This window comes from Crinia signifera, chromosome 1 (genome assembly GCF_055691185.1).
Source record: "Crinia signifera chromosome 1, ASM5569118v1, whole genome shotgun sequence".
NCBI lineage: Eukaryota > Metazoa > Chordata > Amphibia > Anura > Myobatrachidae > Crinia > Crinia signifera.
In genome coordinates, this window is record NC_139217.1 from 18,819,696 (window position 1) to 18,845,070 (window position 25,375).

At 43.0% G+C, this 25,375-nt stretch overlaps 1 protein-coding gene across 1 annotated transcript in view; it reads right to left on the bottom strand.

Annotated features, from left to right (window-relative positions):
• The window catches only part of LOC146014438 (vomeronasal type-2 receptor 26-like), a 43,546-nt gene extending 18,411 nt beyond the window's left edge, over window positions 1–25,135 (bottom strand). The window contains exons 1-3 of the mRNA XM_083151625.1: window positions 25,121–25,135; window positions 21,028–21,291; window positions 529–652 (exon numbers count right to left, since the gene is read on the bottom strand). Coding sequence (XP_083007751.1) covers window positions 529–652; window positions 21,028–21,291; window positions 25,121–25,135 — 403 coding nt within the window. The remainder of the gene's footprint in view (window positions 1–528; window positions 653–21,027; window positions 21,292–25,120) is intronic.
• Between the last annotated feature and the right edge of the window lie 240 nt (window positions 25,136–25,375).

Consider the following 25,375-nt stretch of genomic DNA (forward strand, 5'->3'; position numbering starts at 1 on the left):
ACATATACATTACAAGATGTGTCTGAAAAGCCACCTTCCATTCATCCTCCAGGAATGCCCAATATAATTCCAATACATTTCAGGAAGTGGTGTATATATAATGGGTGCAATGTGTGTAGTGCACACAGGCCCCAGAGTCCCAGGAGGGCCCACACTGGATGCAATTCACCCATTTTTTTTATACTCCCCTCATGATAAAGGCAGTTGTCGGAATCACCAGAAAAATGCAGCAGCGCCATTTTATTCTGAGTTCTGTGCCCTGTGCACTAGTGTCATGCTGTGGCAGCTGCCGGGAGGGAGGAGGGGGCCTGAACTGAGGAGGCTGCACACGGGCCTCCTCCTCTCTTATAGCGCCTCTGATTTCATGCCATGTTGTGTAATTGGTCCTATGACTCTGTACTGTGTGTACACTATGGGATACTTGGTCTTTGTGGTTTTTCAGTGTTTTAGATGCATATTCGAATACAGAACAATAACAACTATTCCCCACTCACAATCCCACTGGTGCTGACTATAACATATGTGTACCTGTGACATTGGATATTTCTCCCTCAGAACATACAGCACAGGTGTAGCAGCAGGCGTGGATCCCATCTTTAGGAGTTTTTCTATATCCAGGAGCACATTTCTCATTACACCGGGATTGGGGGAGCTTTTGAAATAAAATAGAGGATACATATAAAATTAGTGAAAGTTACACTGACCAGCTGATACCACTACATAATGGGCCTGATTCAGGTCTGATTGCTGCTGGATGAATTTGCAGAGCCCTGCAATCAGATAGCCATCACCCAGACAGAGTGCAATCCTGCTCCGTACAAATCTGTGAATGGCTAGCAAAACTATTGATGATTAGCAGCCAGCTGCAAATCCATTCACAACTTGCTCATAATCAAATGATGTTCTAAATCTGTGCAAACATACATAACTCTGACCCTCCCACAGCTGTGCAACAGAGGCCAGCGCTGACATCACAACCCCTCCCTTTTCAGGCTGACACTGAGAACTATAGAGCTTGGAAATTGACCTTTGAAGCTGTAATCCATGATCTTAACTTCACCGCCAAGGAAGAACTTGACCTGCTTGTCAGCTGGTTAGGCCCAGAATCTGCAGAACGCATCAAGACATTAAGAGCAGTTCATACCGGCCACTCAGAGGAAGGTCTTGCTGCAGCATGGGAGAGACTTGAACAGACTTATGGCAGTTCTGAAGCTATAGAAAGTGCCTTATTCAAAAGACTTCAAGCATTCCCAAAGATAACTAGCAAAGACAACCACAAGCTCCAGGATCTAAGCGACCTATTAAAAGAATTAGAACTAGCCAAGTTAGATCCTCGTCTGACAGGACTGAGTTACCTTGACACTGCTCATGGCGTGAATCCAGTGGTGTCCAAACTACCTTACGGCATGCAGGAAAAATGGGCAGACCAGAGTTCCAGGTACAAAAGAGAACACAAAGTGTCCTTTCCCCCTTTCTCTTACTTTTCCAGATTCATCAGTGACCAAGCTCGGAAGAAGAATGATCCCAGCTTTGACTTCACTGAACCTATTCCAGCAGCTTCATCGTCATCCTCAAGGTATGATAACACTGCTACCAAACATAGAGACTTAAGGAGAACAGTATCTGTCAGAAAGACTAACGTCCCACGTACTGCGCCCTCCTACACCAAGCAAGATGCTCCTGCTCTTAAACAAAGGGACTCCAGTCGTGTGTGCCCTACCCACAAAAGGCCTCATCCACTAAAGGAATGTCATGGGCTTAGGGCTAAGACTTTGCAAGAGCGCAAAGATACTTTAAGAGAGCTTGCAGTGTGTCACAAGTGTTGTGCCTCTTCAGACCACATTGCAAAAGACTGTAAAGCTACCGTCAAGTGCACCGATGCAATAGCGATAGACATGTTACAGCCATGCATCCCACTCTACCTCCAGAGAACATACAACTTTCAACAGCACCTAACACCATTGCAAAACATCGTGGGGAGCTACAACCTCAAGACTCAACTACACCCACAGATTCCTCATCATGCAGGGAAGTATGTGGGGAAGAGAACAATCCCAAATGCTGTGCTAAGGTTTGTCTGGTCAAGGTCTACCCAGAAGGGCAATCTGAGGAAGCCACCAGAATGTACGCCATTATAGATGAACAAAGCAACAGGTCTTTAGCAAAACCTAAATTCTTTGAGATCTTCGGTATAAAGGGACAAGCAACGCCGTATTCCATTGACACCTGCTCCGGTCATACAGAGACTTTCGGCAGAAGGGCCACTGGCTATGTTATCTCCTCAATCAAGGGGAATACCCACATACCCTTACTAACATTAATTGAATGTGACCAGATACCTGACGAAAGAGAAAAAATTCCTACTCTGATGATGAAGCTGTACTTCATCATCCTCGCCTAAAACACCTTGCTAAAGAAATTCCTCCGATGGACATGAATGCTGACATTCTGCTACTACTGGGAAGAGACATTCTGAGGGCCCATAAGGTACGCCAATATTGCAATGGTCCAGACGACGCCCCATATGCACAAAGACTCGATTTAGGCTGGGTAATTGTGGGCAATGTGTGCCTGGGCAAGAGCCATAAACCTTCTCAAGTTAACTCGTTTAAAACTTATGTGCTCAGAAACGGTCGCACAACTCACTACAAGCCATGCTCACATCACTATGAAGTGAGAGAAAAGTTCTCTGACCTCATCCAGGTGCCAGAAGTAATTCCTACACCTTATGATAATTTAGGAAGATCATTGTTTTGCACAACGCAAGATGACAACAGAATAGCCTTGTCCATAGAAGACAAAGAGTTTATTAAGATAAAGGACAGTGGATTCTGCAAGGATGAATCTAACCACTGGGTTGCACCTTTACCCTTTCGGAATGTTAGAACACGACTGCCAAACAACCGAGAACAGGCTTTATCCAGATTCATGTCATTGCAACGTACATTAAAAAGCAAGCCTGAAATGAAAGATCACTTTGTGACCTTTATTAATAAGATACTTCAAAATGACCATGCAGAGCTAGCTCCACCCTTGCAAGAGCATGAAGAATGCTGGTATCTTCCCTCCTTCGGAGTATATCACCCACGTAAACTCAAGCAAATCAGGGTGGTATTCGATTCAAGTGCCAAGCATTGTGGCGTATCTCTGAATGACGTTCTCCTCACTGGTCCGAACCTAACCAACAATCTGGTAGGAGTGCTTATGAGAGTCAGAAAGGAGCCAGTTGCCATTACCGCAGACATTGAACAAATGTTCTATTGTTTTATTGTACAACAAGATCACAGGAATTACCTTAGGTTTCTATGGCACCGAGACAATGATACCAGCCAGGAAATGGTTGAATACCGCAAGAAGGTGCATGTGTTTGGCAACAGTCCTTCACCCGCAGTTGCTACATATGGCCTATATAGGACTGCCTCTGATGGCGAATCAGAGTTTGGAAAAGATGCCCGACACTTCATTGAAAGAGACTTCTACATGGATGATGCACTTAAATCTTTACCTACAGCAGAGGAAGCTATAGATCTGCTTAAAAGAACCCAAGGTATGCTTTCTAAGGCTCATCTAAGGTTACATAAAATTGCTTCCAATAGTGCTGCTGTCATGAAAGCTTTTCAACCCAGCGATTATGCCACAGAATTTAGATACTTGGATCTCGGCCAAGGCAATCCACCAGTACAGAGAAGTCTGGGTTTGCAGTGGGACTTGTTGCATGATTCCTTCGGCTTTCAAGTAAGTTGTGCAGATAAGCCATTTACCAAGCGGGGAGTCCTCTCAGTGGTGAACAGCCTATATGATCCACTCAGAGTCTATTGAGGACTGGAATGCTCCACTGCCTACAGACAAACAGCGAAGCTGGGAGTCTTGGAAGGAATCTCTACAAGCCTTAGATGGGATTCATGTACAACAATGTTACACTCCAATGTCAGAAAAAGGAATCCACATATTCTCAGATGCATCTACTGATGCCATAGCAGCTGTCGCCTATTTGAAGGTAATAGACTCTTGTAATGAAACTCATGTTGGAATTTTATTTGGGAAGGATAAATTACTGTAGCTCCTAGGCCTGAACATACCATTCCTAGGCTCGAACTTTGTGCAACTGTACTGGCTGTAGAGATTGCAGACTTTATACAGCGAGAGTTGGATATTCACATAGATGATGTTCAGTTTTACACAGATAGCAAGGTCGTTCTGGGTTATATAAGCAACCAGAAGAAACGCTTCTATGTTTATGTCAGTAACCGCATTGAAAGGATCAGGAAATCCTCTAAACCTGAACAATGGCACTATGTTCCAACGCATCTCAATCCTGCAGATTGTGCCACCAGACCAGCGTCTTATAGTGCCTCTAAAAATTCTTCTTGGTTGACGGGCCCAGAGTTCTTGCAGAACCAGCCTGAAGAAACTTCCCTACAAGATGTCTTCAGTCTCCAAGACCCTGACATCGACCCAGAGATTCATCCTGAAATAAGTACTCTTATCACAATGTTCAAAGAGAAGGTTTGCTTGGGCTGTCATCGATTTGAACGCTTCTCCAGATGGCTAAATCTTGTACGCACCATCACAAGGTTAGTTCACATTGTACAGTGCTATTGTGCTAAGAACACTAACGCTGATTGTCATGGTTGGCATGTGTGTCAGAAGCCTCTCTCTGCAGAGGAAATTACTCTAATTGAGTTGATGGTGATACGAAATGTACAGCAGAGTGCCTTTGATATAGAACTGAAATGTATTCGTGACAACAGAGACATTCCTAAGAACAGCCGTATAGTCAACTTGAAACCAGTAATTGACGATCAGGGTATGCTGAGGGTAGGTGGTCGTTTAACCAGGGCCAACTTGGAGACGTCAGAAATGAATCCTCTCATTATTCCTGGCCATCACCATGTCACCACCCTGCTGATACAGCATTATCACAAAAAGGTAAAGCACCAAGGCAGACATTTCACTGAAGGTGCTTTAAGGGCTGCAGGCCTTTGGATAGTAGGAGCAAAAAGACTGATTGCCCACATAATTCATCATTAAGGGGTAATTTGCAACAACAGCAGATGTCTGATTTGAAAGCTGATAGGACAAGTACCAAACCACCATTTACCTATGTTGGTCTGGATGTCTTTGGACCATGGACGGTCAGTGCACGTAGGACCAGAGGTGGTCATGTAGATAGCAAATGATGGGCAGTGTTATTTACTTGCATGAGTGTATGTGCTATACACATAGAAGTAATAGAATCCATGGACGTTTCTAGCTTCATCAATGCTTTAAGACGATTTCTTGCCATCAGAGGACCAGTAAAGCAGTTGAGATCTGACTGTGGAACCAACTTCACAGGTGCCTGTCGAGAATTACAAATTAACTCTAAACCAGTTCAAGACTACTTGGCTGACAATGGTTGCAGATGGATCTTCAACCCTCCTCATGCATCTCATATGGACGGTTCATGGGAAAGGATGATAGGCATCTCTCGTAAAATTCTAGACTCTATGATTATGAATTCCAACTTCTCTAGGCTTACCCATGAGACTCTAACCACATTTTTAGCTGAAGTGACTGCTATCATCAATTCAAGACCTCTTGTTCCTGTATCCACGGATCCAGAGACCCCTGTTATTCTCACTCCAGCAACTCTTCTCACTCAAAAACTTGGAACTGTTCCTAGTCCACCTGAAAACCTTACATCTGGTAATCTATATCAGAAGAAATGGAAACATGTTCAACATCTTGCCAACTGTTTCTGGAACAGATGGAAAAGGAAATACCTCACTCTTCTTCAAGGACAAAGAAAATGGCAGCAGGTAAAGCCAAACCTACAAGTAGGAGATCTTGTTTTAATGAAGGATCAGAAAGTAGAAAGAAATGCTTGGCCTATGGGACTCATCTCTAAAGTCTTTCCCAGCGAGGACGGCAAGGTTCGTAAGGTGGGAGTGACCATCTCAAGGCAAGGTGACTCCAAATCTTTTATCAGGCCTACATCTGAGGTTGTCTTGCTTTTACCTGTTGACAAGTAATTTGCTGTCAAGCTTAAAGGGATCTTCAAGAACTTTGTTTAATTTGTTTCATCATTTGATACGTGTTTGAAAGACATGTTCACTGGACTACTCCATATACACATTCCAGTATTGTTGTGTTTTGCATTCTTGTATTTTGTCTTTCAGGTCAGAACCATCGTTGATTATATCATGGACATTAATCCATAATGTCAAATGGTAAAGTGAAATCCTAGGATTTCAGATGGGGAGTGTGCTGCCCTAGTTAGGGTTTCTCAAGTTGAATCCACCATTTTGTATGGATGTTATATGATGTATTGTTATGTATTTGTTATCCTTTGCTGCCATCTACTGGCCAATGTTATATTTACCTCTGTAAGTTAATGTAATTACCATATGTATGTGTCATGTGACTACTCCTGTTCTGTGAGCTCACTTCCAGTTCCCATGTCAGTCTCATGTGTAGCAGTCATGTTTTCCTGAGCTGCAGAAAGGATTTTGCTTTGACCTCTGTGTGTCATCTCTCAAGGTCTATCTGTGCATCATCTCAAGGTACAGCAATAAACTAGCTAAAGCATTACCATTGTATCTTCCTCACTGGATCTTTACATGCAACTGGTATTGTTAAGGGAATAAACATAGAGAGTTCACTATCTTCCACTGTTTGCATAAGGGTTGCCACTCACAACTGTCAGAGACTTCCTTCACGTGCATCTGTGGCAGAATATACAGTATTAAGTAAACTATATAATTATCTGACTTCTCATTGGCCATTGAAATATACATACAATAGTCCATTTTGCTTTTTATTTGTTAAGGAGACTGATAAAACCTTGTTGACCATCGGGACTGACATATACGCATCCTAAGATGGTTCTCTTAACCACAGCTCAGATCGACCTATCCGGGGCTTCAACTGTCTTGTTATATTATTTGTACTTTCCCAATACAATACTAGAAGTAAGCCAAGGGCATAACTAGATATCTGTAGACCCCATAACAAAAGTATGTAATCATCCATTTATACCACCCAATGGTGATAATTGTCTACAACACATGGAATTTACACAAGGAAGGTGGGCGTCACTCAGCTCTGAGCCCCATAGCAGCTATGGACCTTTGCCCAACTGTGATAATCTATAGAGCCTACTGAACTTTATACAGTATGAAACCAATCTTACTGTGCCTTGTTTCCAGATGATATTTTTGGAGAAAAGTAAGTACAATTGGTTGTCCTCTAGTAGATTACCAAAAATTCCCACAGCGTTGCTTTTAAAAAATTTACCACTGCCATTCGGATAAACAAACCAGTTTATTAAGAAAATGTTAGATGGAAGTTCTCCCTTGTCATTAAAGAAAATATCATTTTGGCCATCCGTGCAAGACACTGTCCTCACATAATGGTGCAGCTTTAAAAGGAAAAGAAAATAGGTCAAACGCAATACTGACATTGTAAGTAAATAGCGCTGAAATCTGCGGCCTAATGTAATATCCTCTAAGTTCGACGGCTGTGCAAGATGCAGGCCAAACTCGGGGCAGTCACTTACAGTACAATGCAAAACCATGCCTTGTAAGTGATTGCCACTGTAACAAAAAGTCTGACTTCAGCCAGCATCCTGCATTTCCGCAGGACCTGGGTGGCATTACATCCGGCCCCTACTCTTAGAATTATACAATGGGAGTTATTTAATAACAGCAGGCAAACTTGGAAATCTATAGTCACCTACAGGAAATGTTACACTTCCTCTCTGAGGACCCGATTTGGACCTGAGCACAGGGGCCCAACTATAGCACCGCAGCCCCCGTGGTCGTGGGGGGGGGTGCTTTGCATGTGGGGGTGCCGGGGGGCTGTGGTGCCATAGTAATGCCCCCGTCCCCCATCCCCCACAGGCTTACCTGTCTGCGCGTCCCGCCTCCCCTCCTGGCTTCAATCAATTCTATGGAGACGGACCACGATAAAATGGCGCCCCATAAAGCAGACTTTTCTCTGAAACTGTCTGCGGTATGGGGGCAGCCATTTTCTCATGGTCCGTCTGCATAGAATTAATTGAAGCCAGGAGGGGAGCCGGGATGCGCAGACAGGTAAGCCTGCGGTGATGGGGGGGGGGGGGGCATGGGCAGCCGGGGGGGGAGGCGCCCCCCCATTAACGGCGGGTGGGTGCCCCAAACCAAGCTACGCCACTGCCTGAGCACATGGCTGCAAATTCACAAGATGGGTGACTACCGATACAGTGTGCATGCCCGATGCCATCCTACAACAAAGTCCTGCAACTTTTTCTAAATGCACGGTGGTTGCAAGGTGATTGACAGGAAGTAGGCGTGTGGGGGTGGAAACTGGCTATTTTGTGGAGTGTTAAGAACAATGCTGGAAGTGGGGGGGAACACTTAACGTGCTTGAGTGTTTTAGGGGAATGTTTGTGACCTCAGCTCCAGGCCGGATATGCCTTTATCCATGCCGAGTAAGTCTTGAGTAATGCTGCGCCTGCGATGAGTGGTGCCCAGTGTAAAAATAATTTGATAGTTGGTCTATTTTGATGATTTTTGGACATTTTGGAACAAATATATCCCCTGAGCAACAGAGGAGAGTTTGGGCGCTAATTGACCATCCAAATTAAATAATTGAAAAATGAAGAATGAAATTTTGTATATATATGTATATGAAGCTGCAGTTCTCTAAAAATGCACTAGTGTTAGCGCAAATATAAATGTACACACCCACACGTCAGACTAATAAGCCTCTGGCTGTGGGAATATACAAAAAATGACACCTGTTTCCAAACGGAATGGGAGACTGCACTAATTTAATTATAATGATAGTAAACTCTCTTATGCCATGGATGAGTTCAAATAATCAGAGACAATGGAGACTGTTTGTATTTCAAAAGTAAAAAATATTTTTTGCAATTTATTAAATAGAATATAACATTAATATTTATAATAGGCGGCCACCTATAGCAGTATATGTACTAGTACAATTGTATCAATATGTGTACAATAACACAATAAAAAAAAATTATATATAGATAAATACACACAATGAAAAATAAGTAAAATATATATATATATATATATATATATATATATATATATATATATATATATATATATATATATATATATATATATATATATATATATATATATATACAGGTCGAGTATCCCGTATCCGAATATCCGTTATCCGAATTATTCCGAAATACGGACATTCCAGAAAGTGAAAAAAAAAAATTTTTTTTGCTAAAAACTCACTGGGGACATTTGTAACAGCATCACTGGGGACGTGATATGTAACTGGCACTATATATGTGCAAGACAATGATTGCTTGGCATTCAAATTCAGTGCTGAGATAGTACACACATTTTGTTTCACGTTTTGAAACCTTGTTTTTTGAACAATTAAAATATATTTGTGTGTATTTTATGTGGTAATAAAATATATTTGTGTGTATATTATGTGTTTATACAGCATACATGCAAGATACTTCAAAATACATCATTGAAATATTAAAATATTCCGAAATACGGAATAATCCGTTATCCAAAATTCTCCTGGTCCCGAGCATTTTGGATACGGGATACTCAACCTGTGTATATATATATATATATATATATATATATATATATATATATATATAGGGTTGGTCACGGCTGCTGGCGGCACTCCGATGAGGGACTTGGCAACGTTCAGAAATGAAAACTGGAGCCGTGTACAGTTAGGTCTAACAGTTTCGGAAGATTTATTTCCTTCGTCAGAAAACAAATGACGAAGGAAATAAATCTTCCGAAACTGTTAGACCTAACTGTACACGGCTCCAGTTTTCATTTCTGAACGTTGCCAAGTCCCTCATGGGAGTGCCGCCAGCAGCCGTGACCAACCCTATATACCCTCCTTTGGAAGGCACCAGGGGCAACTGTTGTTTGCTGTTTGGAGTGCCGGATACCAACATTTGCTATATATATATATATATATATATATATATATATATATATATATATATATATATATAGAAGAAAGGGTTTTTGACTCTGAGTTGCGCTGGGTTGTGTGTGCAGCACCACCAAAATTCCTCCTGTTAGTGAGGAACGGTGTAGTAATCAGGGAAGTGGGGGGTGATTGGGGTGCGCTACCTAGTATAGAAACTGTACCTCCCAATAAAACATTACAATTTCAAAACAGAATACACATTTCTGAAATAGTGTTCTTGTATTTGAGGATGTTCCCAATGAATAAGCTCAGTCCATCTCTGGGTAAATAGTTCTTTTATTGGTGAAGAAACCCGACGCGTTTCGTCTCTAAGACTTCATCAGGGGTAAGAACCAATGGGTGAGTGGATTTTGTGTGGCTGGTCCTATTTGAAATTTCTGCTGATCACAGCTGATGCAAATAAAATAAATATCACCAAGTCCTTCTTGATGGGGCTCAATTAAATGGAAATTTCTCAGTTGAGAGTCTAGTGTAGGTTCTTATCAAGAACAATATCAGGACGCTCTCTCTGCAGTATCCTCCTCGCTCTGCATTCAAAATGGGAACATCCTCAAATACAAGAACACTATTTCAGAAATGTGTATTCTGTTTTGAAATTGTAATGTTTTTATTGGGAGGTACAGTTTCTATACTAGGTAGCGCACCCCAATCACCCCCCACTTCCCTGATATATATATATATATATATATATATATATACACACGTACTCACACTGCCGAGGCAGAGAAGGCAGTACACAGTGGTAGTAGAAATAAATCCAACAGGGGTTTCTGCAACGTTTCGATTTATTTATAAATCGTCATCAGGCATCTATATATATATATAAAAAATAAAAAACACAATAAAAAGCACACACTTTGGCCTTTGAAATATTTGTGGAAGGCCACGTAACTTCCAGTAGGTATTTGTATATTCCTCTAATAAGTAATTTGTGTAATATCAGATATGTGATCATATCTATATAACTTATCTGTATGCCCTGGTCTGGAGATGTACTCTATATATTGAATAAAATACCATTCAACAACAAAGACCGGTATAGCACAGTGGGTAGCTAAGTGGACTCTAGTGCAGGGAACCTAGGGTTCGATTCCAATAGAGACTGTTTTTATATATATGTATATTTTTTAATATATTTTTGGGTATTTTTATGTTTATGGTCTAAGTATATTATTATTTATATATGATGAAAACATGTGCGGTAAAAAGAAGTACAAATGAATATGGCCAAATGAAATAAAATAAAAACAAAATTTCTTTTTTATCTGTGAAAGTCGCTGAGGGGTAAACTGAAAGCCACACCTGAATACCTTTACAATTACACAGGGAACACACCTGTGCAATCAATGAAAGCCAATGGGAATTCATGAACCTGGGCATAAATAAGCAACAGAGAGAAACAAAAATCATTCTTTGAAAAAGCCCCCGTGTTGGGCGAAACGCGTTAGTTTGGACCCAGGGAATTCTTTGGAAGTGCCGATACAGCATGATCACTTTGTTACATCTGTGGACACATCCATCCAGGCCGCGGTATCCACGACCACTTCCCACTTCAATACGCTGCCTTCAAGCCGCAGCACTCAGCTTCTGGAGAACGTAGAGACAAGGCTTACTGCCGTCAGCGTCTGTCCATCAGCAAGCTGCAGCGGGTGTGAGAGACCCTTCTGCCGCCACCATCGCCTGGACCTACACGCTGCTCTCCCCCTCTCTCCTCCCAGCGGGACACTCCACGCCAACCACCAGTGAGATAATCCAACGCCGTTACCACCATCGGAACACTAAGGGTGAGATCCATGTGCTAAATGCACACAATTATACACAACCCTGTAATAAAGTGACTTTTCCTTTGGCAAGGGCTGAATCCCCTATAATCTAATTGCCTGTGGGCATCTGACTGTCTTTCACAATTAGTGGGCTAAAGTCGGCTCCTCTGATATTACACAAATTACTTATTAGAGGAATATACAAATACCTACTGGAAGTTACGTGACCTTCCACAAATATTTCAAAGGCCAAAGTGTGTGCTTTTTATTGTGTTTTATTTTTTATATATATATTTTTACTTATTTTTCATTGTGTGTATTTATCTATATATAATTATTTTTTTATTTTGTTATTGTACACATATTGATACAAATGTACTAGTACATATACTGCTATATGTGGCCGCATATTATAAATATTAATGTTATATTCTATTTAATAAATTGCAAAAATATTTTTTTTTTTACTTTTGAAATACAAACAGTCTCCATTGTCTCTGATTATTTGAACTCATCCATGGCATAAAAGAGTTTAGAATCATTATAATTAAATTAGTGCAGTCTCCCATTCCGTTTGGAAACAGGTGACATTTTGTAACAGCTGTGAATGGTCTGGTTCGGTCTACATCAATGAATGTTAATTGCTGATTTATTGTAATGCATCTCTTGACATTTGCATTTCATGAGTACATTGGTAGATCTAGAATCACTAACAGTTCCATCTTTGGTGATCAGTGATAGCTACTTACTAACTTATAAAGGAACCCAGCATTCATGGTCATCAAGGTCCACTAACTGCTGGCCCAATGGATCCCTTTCCCCTTCACTCCTCTGTCCTGCCCTCTCCCACCACCACTCCTCCTCTCCATGCTCTGCACTCCCCTGCCCAATTGTCTGCCCTGTCCACTTATCCACCCTGTCCCATCATGCTGTCTGCTATGTCAAGTCCATTCCATGGTTGCATATACAGTATGTGATAAGTAGCATCTGATTGGATGTTATTGGTAACTACTCCAATCCATATGTAGTAAGCACATTATAAGACCCCACCTTTCATTCTCAGTTTTACAATATAACTAGGGTGATGGGGCTACCAGCATGTGCAGACAAGTTGACCTATCTCTGTATTTTTATGGCTTATTCCAACAGCCCAAAAGCATACTCATGTGATAGGGAGGGCAGTACAGGGGGTTATGTTGCCCAGGGTATGATGATGACATTTGGGCAGGACAGTCCCTGCCCCAGGAAACCATGATAATCCACCAGTGCAACCAGAATTCCCAGGCACCCTGTACCCTGTACAATGCATTACACACTAGAAACATAACTGGCCCTGGCTATCACTGGCAAGGGCTACCTCTGCAAGAGGTCTAAACTGGATGGAGGTATAATCCAGCCAATCAGCTCATAGCGGTCATTCTTCAAGCACCGGCTGAAACATGGCAGATATGATGTGATTGACTGGCACTATATCTCTCCCCAAAGCTTAGTACATCTCCCCAAGGGAGAAGTCATCTAAAGAAAGATCTAGCTGCCACGTCCAGCTACAGCCATCTTAAAAAATTAGAAAGAAAATTAATATTTTATTCTTAAAGGAGGTAATGATTTTATAATAGAGGTGGTAGACTTGTGATGGACATAGACTATATAAGGTGGATGGGGGTCATACAATCAGTGATAGGGAGTTACAGATATAAAATATATAATGTGGAGTGATAGGCCTCAATGTATGTGACCTCACATACAAGGGTCATGTTCTTATGCACACGGCACATGACCTCATGTGCAGGGGGTTTGCCCTCATGTGCAGAGTGAATGGTCATTTTCAGTGCAACCATTATTCCCAGGCACCCTGTACCATGTATAATGCATTATACACTAGCAACATAACTGGCCCTGGCTATCACTGGCAAGGGATCCCTCTGCAATTCTGGTTGCACATCTACCTATATCTATCTCTCCTTTCTAATCTTCTTAGCTGGTGACATATCACCAAACCCAGGCCCCAACCACCTGTCCCACTCAGATGTCATTGCTTCTAAGCCTAGAAATTCAGTTAACCTCATTAATATCACATGCCTCCCACCACATACCAAACAACTTACATGTGCCCTATTGAATGCACGCTCTGTTTGCAATAAATTAACATCCATCCATGACCTCTTCATCTCTCACAACTTCAACCTGATGGCCATTACAGAAACCTGGCTCAATCAGACACGGCCTCGCCTGCAGCTCTGTCACATGGTGGTTTCCACTTCACTCACTCCACCAGGCCTGGTAACTCTAAAAGGAGGTGGGGTTGGTATATTACTGTCACAAGCCTTCACATACTTAGTTCTACCACCAGTTCCTTCACTCACATTTACATCATTTGAAGTTCACTCTATTAGGGCTTTTTACCCCTTTCTCTCTGCGTGTTGCTGCACCTGGGCTTCCCAAAACTCGATTTCTAGAAGATTTTTCTGCCTGGCTTCCCCATTTCTAATCCTCTGACATCTCCACTATCATCCTGAGTGACTTCAATATTGCTATTGACAGTCCACCATCTTTGCATGCTTCCAAACTCCTCTCTCTAACCTCCTCTCTCAGCCTCTCCCATTGGTCCGACGCCTCTACTCATGAGGAAGGCCACTGCCTTGCCCCTGTTTTCAACAGGCAGTGCTCAGTCTCTCTCCCTCTCTCTGATCACAAGCTCATTACCCTCTCGCTCTCCTCCATTACCCCAAGCTCACTGACACTGAAATCATGCAAGCCTACTCTAACCCGCAAAAATACTAATGCTATTAATTTTCCACAACTTTCCACCTCCCTGCAACAACAGCTCTCCATAATTTCTACAATTACCTCTCCTGAACCGTGGCACTCCAAAACAACAAGACAACTACAAAATCAGTCATGTAAAGTAGAATGCCAATGGCATAAATCTCATAATATGACTGATTTCCTCACATATAAGACTAGCTACCACACCTACTGCAATGCTTTGGACACTGCCAAGCAAATATACTACCAATCTCTCATCTCTTTTCATGACACCAACCCTAAGCGACTTTTTAACACATTTAAGTCTCTTCTGTACCCTCCCCCTCCTCCACCACCGGCTACCATCAATGCAGAAGAACTTGCCTCCTACTTTAAGGACAAGATTGATAACATCCGAGATGAAATGGTATGCTCCACAACTGCTAACCCACTTTCTTCCCCACCTGAACCCTCTGGCACGGTCTCTTCATTTGAGCCTACAAATGAAAAGGTAGTATCCGCACTCTTCTTACCCTGCTACTCTACTACCTCTACTCTTGATCCTATACCTGAACAAGTCATTAAAAATCTATCTCCTGTGCTTATGCCAACCTTAACTAAAATCTGCAATCTCTCTCTTGCTACTGGTACTTTTCCTTATCTGCTCAAACATGCAGGGATTACTCCCATTCTGAAAAAAAAAAAAACACAATTCTGACCCTAACTCTCTCTCTAACTATCGCCCTATCTCTCAGCTCCCATGCCTCTCCAAGATACTGGAGAGACTTGTCTACTCTCACCTCACAAACTTTCTTAACTCTAACCCCCTTTTAGACCCGCTTCAGTCAGGATTTCGCTCTCAACACTCCACTGAGTCTGCACTGACTAAAGTGGTGAATGATCTGGTAACTGCTAAGTCTAAAGGCCATTACTCACTACTTATTCTTTATTTATTTCTTAGATCTTTCTGCTGCATTTGACACTGTGGATCACACTCTTCTCTTACAAACACTACACTTCCTAGGTCTTAATGATACAGCCCTTTCCTGGTTAATATCTTAACTATCTGATCGCTCTTTCAGTGTTCGCTTCTCTGACTCTACTTCCTCTTCATTACCTCTGTCAGTCGGAGTTCCGCAAGGCTCAGTCTTAGGTCCTCTGCTTTTCTCAATCTATACTTCCCCTCTTGGCAAACTCATCAGCTCTTTCGGATTTCAGTATCACTTGCATGCAGATGATACTCAAATCTATCTATTAACCCCAGAGTTGTCACCATAGGTTTTGGGCTGAGTCTCTGAATGTCTCATCTTGGATGTCTTCTCGCCAACTCAATCTCAATATTTCCAAAATGGAGTTATATTCCTGCCAACTAAGTACAGTTACCATCTTGATATCTCCATCTCTTTTGACAAGTCAACAATCTACCCTACCCCACAAGCTCGTTGCTTAGGTCATCCTCGACTCTGAACTGTCCTTTGTTCCCCACATTCAATCTGTCTCCAAATCATGTTACATGCATCTAAAAAACACATCCAAAATATGACTGTATCTCACACAGGACACTACCAAATCTCTTATCCATGCACATTATATCCCGCATTGATTATTGCAATATTCTCCTATTCTTCAGAAGAACAGACTCTCACTACTGCAATCCTTTTAAATGCTGCTAGGCTGATCTTCCTTGCAAGATGCTCATCATCTGCTGATCTGCTCTGCCAGTCCCTCCATTGGTTGCCTGTATATTACCGTATTCAATATAAAACACTTCTACTCGCATATAAAGCTATTAACCATTCTGCACCAGCATAAATCTTTTTACTTATCACGAAATATATCCCATCTCGACCACTCTGCTCTGCGTCTCTCTTCTGCATGGATCACTAGCTCCCATTCACTATTACAGGACTTTCATCGGGCTGCTCCCATCCTATGGAATGCCCTTCCACGCACATTAAGACTCTCCACTAGCCTCTAAACTTTCAAGCGTTCCCTGAAAACTCACCTCTTCAGGCAAGCCTATCATATTTAAGTTCTACATGCATAATCCTCTGAGGCGCTTATGTATTATATAGCTTCCCTTCTGGACTTGTAACTTTGTGGGACTGCTATGCTATTACTGGTGCCTGTCCTTGTGTTTCCCTCCTATATCCCTGTAGATTGTAAGCTTGCAGCAGGACCCTCTAACCTCCAAGTCTGTCTGTTGTTACCCAGTTTGTTTTATCACTGTCTACTATTGTAAAGCGCAACGTAATCTGCTGCGCTATATAAGACACTGTAACGGAATCTGCTGCGCTATATAAGAACCTGTAACTGAATCTGCTGCGCTATATAAGAACCTGTAACTGAATCTGCTGCGCTATATAAGACACTGTAAATAAATAAATAAATCATTGGAAACATGCTTGACTGTATTGCCAGCTCCTACACTTTTACATGAGCTGAGTATAGTACACAATGTCACATCGCAGAAACCAGCTCCCTATTACTGTGGAGTAGCCAGAAATGTTAGTGTTACCCTTTTAAAGGTGACACCCAGGTGCAATACCCCCCACCCCCCCTCCACCCTCCAAGTGACACCACTGGTATTATATAAATACACTTGAACAAGAGGTACTTTGATTTAGTCCACAGTATTACATTATTAGAGGCACAGAATAGACATTACTTACTTTCTTCATCAATGTATGTGCTCCCCAATTTTTCATATCCAGATTCATATTGTGTAATGCATGTGCCAGGGCGTACACTGCGGTGTAGACTTGGTAGTGTCTGGGCTCACAAACATAACGCAATGTCTTATTAGGCTCATTTGAACAATTGACAGCAGATATTTCGAATGTAGTCTGGAGGAGAACGTTTTTACGTGGGTTTGTAGACAGACAGTGAAATCTCTGAAGCCAGATGTCTTCCAGTATGGGGTCATTTGGGCGATTTAATGGGTTCACACTCTCCACAAATTGGCTTATGCCAGGAATATGCTGTTTTTGCAATGTAAACATCAAGCTACAATTCACCAATGTAAAGAACTTCTCCTCCATGCTAGTTACTACAGTCCATGAGTCATGGAGGATCAGGGTGATATTTTCATTCAGAACCCTAGAGGTATGAAGAAATTCAATGTAGCTGGTAGAAAACTGGCCACACATGATGACGACCCTGGCGGTGGATTTCTCAATAACACTCATTCTCTCTTTATTCAGTTTTGGGTCTTCAGTTATTTTAATAACAAATTCGATGCATATCCCATGTCTAGCCATCATTGTACTCAGTTCCTGTAATTCCATATCCCCGCTGCCATCACTGGGTGTAACCATTCCAACCCAGTTCCAACCAAAGTGCCTAAAGCAAATTAAAATAGCCTCATAGCGAAGCCGATCATTTTGAACAGTCCGGAATAAGGTTGGATACATTTTTCTGTCACTTAGGAGAGGATCTGTGACTCCAAAATTGATCTAGAAATAGAACATACAGATGTAGTGCCGCTCATCCAGTGCCGGGGCTCGACAAACCACCCCCACTGGTGAGCGGTGCTACATCTTACGGGGATGCGCAAGCATCCCACACGCACACGCCTCCCAGTTTCCCCATCAGTGGGGGGGATGAGAACCCTGCCTGTCTCCAATTCAGGGAGATGGCCAGGGCTAGGGGGGATCGGGGAGGAGGGGGACTGCGGCAGGGACCAGCGGCAAGGCAGCGGGGACCCGGTGGGAGCCCCGCTGTAATACGCATCTCCTTCCAGCAGCTGGCGGGTGCTGGTGCGTGGCGAATCCACCACTAGCCCCTCTAAAGATAAGCGGCGCTACATCTGTAATAAGTAACTACTGTATGTTTAAAAATGCTGTCCCAACACCATCATGGGTGTCTATGAGGGAAACAATCCATAGATGCCCATGTTAAACTTTAACATGGGCTTCTATGGAGCCTCAAACAGCCAATCAGCCGTGGAGCTATCCAGAGCCCATACCTGATTGGTTGGGGGAGGACCTGGTGTAGGACATCAAGTGCTAACACACCTGTGACTGCTCAGTCCGTATGGTGTCTACACCCTGGATGCCTACTTGAACTGAAGAGGATCTACACTATTGGATGCTGAGTATAATTTCCATTCACAGGTACACCTATGGATTACAACTGGAAAAGAAAACTTGCCTATGGTGGAACCTACATGTACAAGTATGTACTGTGTGGATGATGGTAGTGTGTATTAAAGTTTTTTGTTGTCTGTGTGTGTTATTTGACTATGGTTAAGTTGTAGCACAAGACCCAGTGGGCCCTTTAATTCCCTGCATGCTGGAACTTTTGGTTCTCCAAGTGCCTGCAGGCAGGGTAGGCTTGCTGGGACTTGTAGTTCCACAACCTAACCCAATAGTTTATCATTCTAATTTTTACACAATAATATCTGCCCTGTGCCCACAGCCCAGGGGCACCAGGGACTGCCCCGGTCTTCAGTCTGGGCAGGGGGCACCATGAAGGTGGGGTCCCCTAGTTTTAGGGGTCCCCACTCCACCAGAGTCCCAGCCTGGGATGACCAGTCAGAGGTCAATGCTTTGGTTGGGGGAGCTTATATAAAAAGTTCTCCCTGGCTGTGGCATTAACATGCTGGCTGTTTTGGCCTGATGCTGGTTTTCAAAAAAGGGGAAAACCAGTTTTTTGTCCCCCTGTATTTCTACAAACAGGACTTTCTCAATGAGCCCGGGGCTGGTTACAGAATGGGGACCCCATGCCGTTTTTTTTAATTATTATTATTTATTTAATGTCCTATTTTTGTTACACTGCCCAACATCACAAGGATTTGATAGATCTGTACAATGCTGGTGGCTCAGATGGGCCATATTTACAGCGCCCAAATACAAATGGCTATGATATCGGTGAATACGAATGTGGAGATTACGGCAGTTTGAAAATTTGTGGTATTCTCCATTTATATTGACCGCTATATATGGTCGATCCCATAAGTACTCATCCAGATGGAGATCTGCCGTATATCACCGGCCTTAGTAAATTTACCCCAGAATATCTGACATAAAAGTAGGTAAAAACCTGGGATCCAGTGATCCTTAAGCAGTACGGTTCAGAATAAATACAGTGATCGACCCATCCTATACAAACACAAATGTTGTTAAATTTTAGGAAAGATCATTTTGAAGGGATGGAAAAATGTGTAAGCGATGCTTTGGTAGAGTGGATGAATTTGGAAGAGTGCTGACAAGGTGGAAAAAATTGCAAGGTGCAATACTAAAGACAACAGAACTTTGGGTACTTATGAGTTATCTGGGCGCCCGATTTCTAAATCGGGTCGGATCGGGCACATCGCATCGCATTGCATGCGACCATCGGATGCGATGCGATGCGATGACCCGATTTTTCCATAGGAATCAATGTTAAAATGGACTGAGTCCATTTTAACATGGAATTCAATGGGAAAAGGGGTCCTTTTCATACCCCTACTATCCAAGTGGGCATGGAGTTGGATATAAACCTGTGGCGAGCGTAGCGAGCCACCGAGCCCGAAGCGTGGCGAGCGTAGCGAGCCCCGCGAGGGGACACAGAATACCGTCCCCTCGCGGGGCTCGCTTCGCTCGCCACGCTTCGGGCTCGGTGGCTCGCTACGCTCGCCACAGGTTTATATCCAACTCCATGCCCACTTGGATAGTAGGGGTATGAAAAGGACCCCTTTTCCCATTGAATTCCATGTTAAAATGGACTCAGTCCATTTTAACATTGAATCCTATGGAAAAATCGGGTCATCGCATCGCATCGCATCGCATGGTCGTATGCGATGCGATGCGATATCGCATCGCATCGCATCTGATTGTATGCCTTAACTTAAGGCATACAATCAAAAAATCGGCAGCCCAGATACTACATAAGTACCAAATAAAGCAGTCAGCATTTTTCCTGCACAGAAACAAAATAACTCAACCAAATCTTATTCTCTCTGCACATTTTACATCTGCCCCCCGGCAGTGCACATGGTTTTGTCCATCTAAGAAGGATTTTGTCAGAAAGAGTGAACTAGAATAAGGCCCACTGTGAAATAAATAAAAAGTCTGAAGGTATTAGTGCTGCACAGGAAATGGGGACTCACCAGGCATCGCTCGCTGCACGGAATATTAAGGCTTGTTTACGAGGGCACCACTGTAGCTATTGTATAAAATGTACTTTTAATGATGTGTTGGAAATTTAACAAAGACAATTTTTAATATTGTGGATTTTTAAGTTGTTTTTTTTCTTTCAGAGCTGTTGAAAATACAAGACCTGTGAAACTATGTAGAATTTTAGGTGTAACCTTTGTCATATTCTAGGTGTATAAAGCCACGATCTCTCCAAACCAGTAAGAGTCCTATATGTACAGATTGAGTCTCATGTATTTAGAAAAATTCCCTCGACACTCAAAGGGTTAATAAAATACTATTAACCGTCTCATACAGATAACACTTTATAGCAAACCTGCCCATTTCTACTGGATCCATTACAGAATTCTAGACCACAGAGGTATTTCCCATACTGTATACAGCATAAAGCAGGATATACGTACATGTGGGTACCTGTACAGACTGAGTAACTGCGCCATTGCTTGGGTTGTTTGAAAACCACTATCGCCAACAAAACCAGCTACTTCTCCATGTGTCATGCAGTTATAATTCGCTGCTTCCATTGTGTTACCAGATAATATCCGTAGGACGTACATGATTGTTTTCTTTGCATCTGTGCAAGTGTTATACACATGATATCCCAGAGTGAGATTGGGCAGAATATTGGGGTCCTCGTTAATCTCATCAATAGCAAAGAGAAACTGAAACTGAAATTTAAATTGCAGTGTAAAAATAATACAGCCAGTATTTACCCTGTAGAGAAACAAAATAACACCCAAATCGAACTCTTTCTATACATCTGCCCCACCTAAAGTTCACATGGTTTGCCCATTGGCCCTTATTCAGATCTGATCGCAGTACAAATTTGTTTGGAAAATGGGCAAAACCATGTGCACTACAGGTGGGGCAGATGTAACATGTGCAGAGAGAGTTAGATTTGGGTGAGTTATTTTGTTTCTGTGCAGGGTTAATACTGGCTGCATTATTTTTACACTGCAATTTAGATTTTAGTTTCATCAGACCCCAAGAAAATCTAACTCTCTCTGCACATGTTACATCTGCCCCACCTGCAGTGCACATGGGTTTGCCCATTTTCCAAACAAAATTGTACTGTGATCAGATCTGATGAGGGCCATTGTGAAAACAAATTTGTACTGTGATCAGATCTGATAAGTGCCATTGTAAGAACAATTTTGTACTGCGAGCAGATCTGAACAAAGGCCTTACATCATCTAAATGATGGAAATATGGGTGTGGAATGTTCACAATGGTTAAACATCCTAGCATCTGATGTGTGTGACCTCTAGCATGTGTATACATCACATTTCAAAACTTACAAACTAAACCTGAAATAAAGACTCGGAGACTTAGGTTTGGCAGAAATTGTTATCTTATTTTTTTTTAGCACTTTTAAGCTAGATTAATTTATTAATAATTAATTAATGGTGGCCCAGAAAGAACGGATAATTAACTAAGCTCCACCCACACAATCTGCATACGTAATCAAGCCTACCCTAACAAGCGGTATCCGCTCGACCTACTGCATTGACTACCCACCCATCTGATGAGTTCGCTGCCCCCCCGAGCGGGAGATCGAGCGAAGGCCTAAACCAATGAGAGGCGAGCGCACCGAAAAGCAAACATATACGTAGCCTCATAATTTGTATAAGAACTAATTCTATTCACCTGCCGTTCTTTCCCACCAAAGCAGGGACTCTGAGCCCAGAATCCCCGCCCGGCCACCAACCTAACGCACTGAGCTACAACCAGAGATAGATCCTCCAAAATTAATGAACCAACCCTAACCAAATGCACCCCGTTAGGCAGGAAGACCTGATGGCACCAAAACCTAATCCTCTCCTGTGGGTCAACAGCACCTCTGGCAGCTAGAACCCACTGTGCCACCGCCGATATAGCTGCTTCCGAGCCTCATTTGAAGCCTTACCATTTCTAACATCTCTCAAAACGGAGTCGGGGAAACAATTGGAGACCAACCAAGGTGCAGAAAAACCAAGCTGTATTAATGGCTGCAAGATCACTCAAGATCAAGGCCAACAGCTTCAATCGGGACATTTTCCCAAATTGTTGCCTCCAGCTGAAGTACCAAAGACCTCAGACACTGGCGGACGTTCACCTCAAGGAACGCCTCTAAACTCAAGCCAGTACGGCCCTCGAACTCCAAGCCACCAGACTAACAGAGAATTAGCAACCGGCCTACCCCCAGATGAGGCCCAGCCGGCTGCCCAATACACAAATGAATGTTCAACTATGCACACTCTGAGCCTATCCTTCCCCATACCTCTAAAGGAGAAGCTATAAGAGGAGACTAGTAGTATTTATATTAAAGGGTTGACTTAAGTATAATAGGAGGATCTGCCAAAAATGAAAATAAATTTGTTCTGTTGAAGCACAATTTTAGGTGCTTAAGACATGCTCCAATACCAATTGAAGCCATACCAGGAAACAAAGATGGAAAGAGACAAACAGGGGGAGGGCAAGGTAATGGAAGGGTATAAGGAAAAAAACGGGTGTACTCGGCCGGAGAAAAAACGACTGGACCTGCTGAAGGACTCTTAATTGAGACTATAGCTGAATCAGAGTGATCAAATTCAGTCCGTCGGTTCAGGCAAAAAGCGAGAAAACTCCGGACGCTGGCCCAACAGCAGAGCGTAGCTAATCCCCGAGTAGGATGGACAAGGATGGGGGAATAAACAAATGACCTCAATCAAACACATACATACAAAGCGCAAGGACCTACAGCGCAGTAGGTGAGGCCTAATGTACTATTTAAATTGCGGAGCGCCATCTTCCTAGCGATTTAAAGCTCGACAAGGCCAATTGAGCGGCTATAGCCGACGTGGCAGCCCCAAGGCAGTGCGAATAGATTCCAAATTCCCAATGGAAACTCGCTGGACAACGCCACCTCGACCCAGCAAACTGACATCAGGTCATCAGAGAGCCACCAAACTGCAGGAGCCAGAGCCTGCAAAGGAAAGCCTGACCAGTGTATAAATGTTTGCCAAGGCCACTGGGAGGATGACCTAGGGCACCACAGGAACCAAGGACACACTTCCGCCCCCAGCCGTCAGATCCATCGTGGCCGCCTAATCTTAAACCCCCGAACCCCGGGGACTAGTCGGATATCTGATGGCAGCAAAAAACGCAGCGCGGGTCCTAGAAAGCACTACCAGATAAGACACCCGAGGGGCACCATGCAGCTGTAGCAAAACAGCAAGGATAGACTCCTCCCGGACAATAGCGTATCGTAAGCAGAGTCTGCGCAACCCTAAACCAGCAGCAAGCAAAAGGTGATGGGGAGGGGAGGGCATTTTTTTGAAAAATCTAAAAGAAAATACCCATTAGGTAATGCGCCAGTACCACCCTGAAGTTCCCGGCACTAAACATCTCCTAGAATAGACAACATTAACCCCAACCCCCGCCAACCTGACTGCGCAGATCAGCCAACCCAACGCCCAGAACATACGTTCCCTAAATAGAATTGCGAAGTGCAAACATTGCAGGGCGAGCTGCCCCTAGCCCACGTAACCAAGGAGACCCGGCCTACTGGGTAGATGGCTGCAGCCCTGCATTGACAACTACTAGAGCCAGCCGGATCCCATCCTGCCCAATTATGGTAGACAAGCGAACCAGATGATGGGATCTGGCCACGCCCGCAGCGGCCCTTATTAGTGAGCGGCAGACAAGTGACCCATGGGTACAAATGACTTCAGGTAACAGAGGTCATACACAGCGGCAATCTGGATTCCCAGAAAGGACAGGTAAGTAACCGCTCCTCCATTCCAACCTCAGCAATTAGCACATCGAAATGTCCGAATAGCGAATGGAAACCACCCAGGAGCCTAGCGCAGCGTTCAGAATAAGCAGGGCCAACAAAAAGCAATTCCTAAAGGTAGTGAGAGATCCAGCCCTGACACGGGGACACTTCAACGCCCCAGTGTAAAGGTGTGTAACCCCTTAAATTATGCGCAAGAAATGGAACACCCCATTGGCAACACTTGACGATGAAGTATTCCTCGCCTCTCCACAGCAGATCCGTTCGCTAAGGCTAGTGAATAACAGGCTAAAGGTGTTATAATCCTGATTTATTTATTCATGGCATTGCTGCTATTTAATTGGTAGTGGTGATGTACATTGTTCCCATACTACGTAGTGCGTTACAGGGGACGTATGCACCCATAGATTGCTGCCTTGAACTTACTGTAAAGTCTATATTTTAATTCACCTGGACACGTATGCCCACCAAAACTCATTTCGTTCTTGGCATCCAATAAATTTTAGGAATATTATTATCGAAAATAATGATTATTACTTCAATGCTAGAGATTTTGCCTTTCTTTATTTTGCTGCTTGTGACACATTCGAGAAGCAAATATTTTGATTTGAAGGACCCCTAATCCAGAAATGCGTCCGTAGCATAGCCTGGAGCGCTGACATTTTTAGAAGGGAATATTACTGTGCGAGAACACAGCGTTGCCCATGCGCTTACCTGATGTGTTCTGCCGCCAATCATGTCACCTTTTCCTCACTCATCGTAATTTTAGCATTGCAAAGCAAATGACAGGTCTTGTACCTTAGAATACAGCTAATCCAAGCTTTAGAGGCTGATGCTCCTTAATAACTCATTAGCTGGTACTGCGCTTCCACCGCCATGTTATGTATAGTAATCTATTTATTCTGCAGTAATAATCACACCCTTCTGGAGAAATACCCTGGAGAAGGATGAACTACTTTATTAGGAACGCTGTATCTGGGGCAGGGGTTCCCCATCTT